Below are 4,900 nucleotides of genomic sequence, written 5' to 3' on the forward strand. Positions count from 1 at the left end.
TTTTCAAGGAGTGGAGGGTTCAGCAGTGTATTGTTCCACTGAGTTATTATGTGATTGTGCTCTTGATAGAATGTATCGATCACGAGGTTGGAAATTTCTATATTTTCACTTATAAACCAAAAGCCTGTTATGGAACAGACTGCGCCTTCCATGAGTATTCTTAATGTTATTTTTCGCTTCTTACGACGGCGACCTCTCCCCATTCCCCCCAGTTCACGACCTCGCCGTCGTCGGATCTTATGGTCCCTTATAAAAAAACCACGACGGCGACGGAAACGAGGACGAAGTGCAACATAAGATCTAGTGAGCAAAACAATAGCGAAACACGTGCGTTTTAAAACTTTGTACATTTTTTAGCCGTCCCATACAGAACAAAAGGGACCTTAAGCAGTAAGGATGGCAACGCCGAGGAAGACATCGATTAAAAAATGAATTTCTGCCTTTAATTAGAATTTCAAAAATGGCTGCATTTGTTTACTGCCTCATACGGCGCCACACGTCAACTTCAGCAAAATAGAAACGGTTAACGCATCGAGCTATTGGTGAGAAACTTAAAAGAAAATAAATAAGGTTTTCTTCAGGAACGTTTTACCACACGTCGCCGTGGTGACATCTTAAACTCCCGAATAGCCTTTCGCCTTGCAGTTGCATGATTCTGCCACATTTTCCAAGAACATTACTTCTAATAAGACTCGAATAAATACAGGAAACAATTTTACTGTAGAATCTTTTTTGTCGTGGTCCTGCCGGTCAAATGATGAAATACGTATTGACTCATTGAGTCTGATGGGGTCGGACGAGAAAAAATATAATTTGAATGAAAACGAACTCGATATCGAAGAAAGATTGCTTTGGTTATGGATACTCTGCGAAGAATAAATTTGTAACGGAGAAAAATGATCGCGATTATCACACAGTTTCGTTTTTTCATTAAGCATGCAAACCAGCTGTGCGATGGTTTGACGGCAGTTTTAGTTTCAGTTATGTCTTTCTGAACTTACGCCACTACTGCTGTCTTAGTTATTGTTGTCTGTATCAATAAGTGTTTTTGCGGTACGTTTAAGCTCAGGAGGACACTGGTAGTATGAATTGTTTCTACAATTTGATGTTGGACAGCTCTCATCTCTACTTATTTAGGAAACGGTGGATGGCAATAAACAACCTTTGTTCCACCAACATTGTTTTTTATGGCTTGTTGTGTTGGTCCTCGTGTGTGGTTAATGACTTCAGAAAACAAACATTGTTAATATGAGCCGAAAGAAAGCTAATGTTGAGAGGGACACTGTGTTGAATTTTCCAGAAAAGTTGGGGTCTTTTGACATAAAAAATGTTAAAAGATCCCGACATTTAAAAAGGGAAATCAGATTTTGATCACCGCTGTAAATGTGACGGATTTCAGTTATTAGATGCAAATTTTTAGTTGTGAAGCACTCTGTGTCAATAGTATTAATATCAATAATAGCAATATCGTATCCATTGTTTGTTTCGGGTGTCTTCTAGATAACATCGTAAACAGAGCCAATGATCTTAATTAATTCATTATTGTGTTTTTCTATTATTTTTCAAGTATAAAGGTGCATCGATATTACCGGACATACATAAAGTTTCAACAACATCTGTTCGCCTGCAAACCTTTCTCGAAGGATTTTACTGAAGCCATAAAACGAATCGACATTTTGAGGTAAGTGCAGAGAGATGGTACTCAGTTAAAACCGAAAGTTTGTTACTGAACTACTGAAGGGAGACAACATGTAATCTGTTTCTACTCCGTTGATTGAATAAAATTAAACTCATGCGGCATGACCTTTTCGATAAGTTTAAAGTTAATTTTTTCTACTATCGACACAGCAAAATATATCTAGTGCGCCATGCACACTGTACCTCAGATTCTCATTTCAATTTCGGCTAATTTTCAATATTAGTTACTTAATCAGTCACCGAGATATTCGATCCCGGAGAACGATGCTCCCTTTCTCAATAAGCATTACCTAATCGCTTTCGCGTCAAAAGAAGAGACAACTTTAAGGCGCTTGTTAAGATCTTGATCGTAACCTAAGGTCGAGTCGAGTTTACACCATAGTACGATCACATACCTATTCACTATTTTTTGCCTTTTTTTCTTAGTAGACTCCGCCTGCTACTAACTAAATTTTAAATGCCTCGGTATAATTATGGAATGAAGATATCCATCTCATTTGTACGTTTCTAAGGTTCACCATGAGTGTTCTTCGCTATCTACATGCGATGTTGTTGATATCTCAGCTCACTCACACCAAAGAGGCGCAGCCAACAGTAAGTTGTCGAAACTTCAAGTTTGTTATCGATGAGGATGTCGTCTATAATCACATTCTTGAGGGTCAAGTCTTTCAAAGATTGACAGTCCACAGCGCCACCCAGTGTCACATGAAGTGCAAAGATGACTGCCTGTGTGTATCCATGAATTATTTCCCTCTGTCCAAAGAAAATAACTGCGAGCTCAACGATGCTAACAAAGACATGGAGCCAGCGGCGATGAAATGGAGTGAAAGAGGAAATTATTATGATTTGATGAGAAGCTACACGGTGAAGGTGGGAGATAGAATCGTTTGTTGTTGATAGAATTGTCTTAGTTTTTCTTCTCACTTACATTTTTATCACAACATAGCACGCGTGCAAGGCCTACCTATATCCTAAGGGAGGTACCGTAATAAAAATCCTTGTTATCTACCTAGACTTTCACTCAACAAACGAGGACTGTAATTGGTTAATTCTTAGTCACATGCCCCTGATAAAATTCAAATGTATCCCGACCGGGATACAATTGCGCAGTTGTTGCCCGCGCGCCGAATACAACAGCATGTTTTTGCCAAATGATTGTCTGATGGAAAGTCTAATTATATAACAAAATACTTAATGTATATTTAGTGCTCGTCATTGCATCCATAACTTGAAGTGTGAAGTTTCACTTCGGCTAAAAATCCCGTCTAGTTTAGCCTCGAGAATTCAAAACTATCACTGAAGATTGTTTTTCCGTTCTATCCCGATTGAGATAGATCTTTGGAGCTCAAAAGGAAAACAAAATATGCGGAATAAGACTCGTTTCGAAAAAAACAATGAGCAAGTAGCTCTTCGAGCGACGTAATTAGTTTCAGAGTTGTCAATATTTTATTTACAAACGCGATGAGAATTATGGCTGGAAACAGAACTGAGTTTTCTGACTTCAACTGAGACTTTGCGACGCTGGGGACTCTTCTTTAGAGCGGAAAATATTATTGTGAAGCATTGACATGTACCAAAGTTTTGTTCAATGGAATATTTTGTTTTAGAAATCGTACGATTTTCAGAGTTTTTAGTTCAAAGCTAAGCAATTTTCGGGTAGTAAATTTTAGTAAACAGCGGCATCTCAAGCAGCGTAAATCTACCACACGTATCTCGTAAATGCGAGAAATTTAAAGGCTTTTAATTCGTGTTTTGAACGGTTGATATCAGTTGTAAGTGTTGATATATCCTAAAAGTATTGTTAAATAGCAGATTTTAATTTTAAAACCGTACAATTTCAGAATTTTCAAAATCTCTAACAGAAACATGCGCAAATTTCTGGCGTTGAATTCTAGTAAACAACGATTGAAGCATGTTGAATGCAAGAAATTCGTTCGTTTCTGCTTTTGAGCAGAAAATTTACAATTCTTTGAATAAAGATTTGGTCTCAAAATATTTCTTGGTCATTTTTACCTTGTCATTTATTCATAGTTTTTGGGTAGAAAACGATTACAAAGTTAATCAGACAAAGTCGTAATGAACTCTTTTTTTTCGAGCACAACTTGCATGCTATGTTATAACGAAATTTGTTCACGCTTTAACTATACCTCGAGTTTTGGATGCACTTGGGAGTTTGAAGAGCACTCAAGCAACCCTTACGCTTCTCTCGTGCTCTTAAAACTTAGTTCCCGCGTGCATCCATAATTTGATATACGCAAGCTAAGACCAATTCTTTTTTGTACGTCCCCCCTCCCATATATTTATTTCCGAATATCTGCACCACTTGACTTTACCTTAAGCAAGGAATAGTTTGAGGGAAAAAAGGTTCATTTTTAATTAGGGTGGAGGAAGCTACATTCCAGGGATACATCGCTGCGTTAATAGATGCTGCAACCAGAATCCCTGCCTCAACGGGGGGGTATGTCAGGAGATTTGTGACAATCGCAGCCCCAGGTTTAACTGCACCTGTTCTTACAAATACACCGGTAAGCGTTGTGGTCACACTACACATCCAAGAAACTGCAAAGACATCGCTGACAACGGAGCCTCACAATCAGGAAAATACAATATTTTTGATTCAGCCAATAAACCGTTTTCTGTTTACTGTGACTTGCAGTCAGAACCTGGCTTTGTATGGGCATTGATACAGTCGTTCTCCTTCGCCAATAAGGCCACATATAAGGATAAGGGGTTTGGCACGGATTTTCCTGTGAATGACAATAACAATGAACCGGAATGGAACTCTTACCGCCTTTCCTTATCACATATGCAGTCTCTCTCAAATCACTCCACACATCTGAGAGTAACATGCAACTTACCTGCAGATGGCCTGCAGTATACGGACTACGCACGCGCAGTTATGGCAGGTCATGACATATTCGGTGACTGGGGTGGAGATTGCCTACTGTTTGAGTATATTAACATCCGTGGAATTAACTGTTCTGGTTGCACCGCCTACACGAGAATGGATCTTAATGGTGCTTGGTTCGTGAACAGTTTCAAAAGCAAGGAAAACGGATGCGATTTTGATGGGTCACCAGGAGCAGTTGACAACGAAAATAATTTTGGACGGTATCGTTCCGGAGCAATAAATACGAATCACCGCTGCTCCTCTTCGGATCCTTCTACAACGCAATACTGGTTTGGGGTTAAACATGAATAG

General features: G+C 38.9%; 1 protein-coding gene across 1 annotated transcript; it reads left to right on the forward strand.

The window, feature by feature from the left end:
• The first annotated feature begins 2,217 nt into the window (after positions 1-2,217).
• Positions 2,218-4,900, forward strand: LOC136282449 (uncharacterized). Its single transcript, XM_066170105.1, has 2 exons — positions 2,218-2,568; positions 4,079-4,900. The coding sequence occupies exons 1-2, from the start codon at positions 2,218-2,220 to the stop codon at positions 4,898-4,900; spliced, it is 1,173 nt and encodes a 390-aa protein (XP_066026202.1).

This window comes from Pocillopora verrucosa, chromosome 7, assembly GCF_036669915.1.
Source record: "Pocillopora verrucosa isolate sample1 chromosome 7, ASM3666991v2, whole genome shotgun sequence".
Lineage (NCBI taxonomy): Eukaryota > Metazoa > Cnidaria > Anthozoa > Scleractinia > Pocilloporidae > Pocillopora > Pocillopora verrucosa.

Coding starts and splice junctions, on each gene's coding strand:
- LOC136282449 (XM_066170105.1), top strand. CDS start 2,218: ATGAGTGTTCTTCGCTATCTACATGCGATGTTGTTGATATCTCAGCTC. Junction 2,569..4,078: donor TGAGAAGCTACACGGTGAAG/GTGGGAGATAGA, acceptor ATTTTTAATTAG/GGTGGAGGAAGCTACATTCC.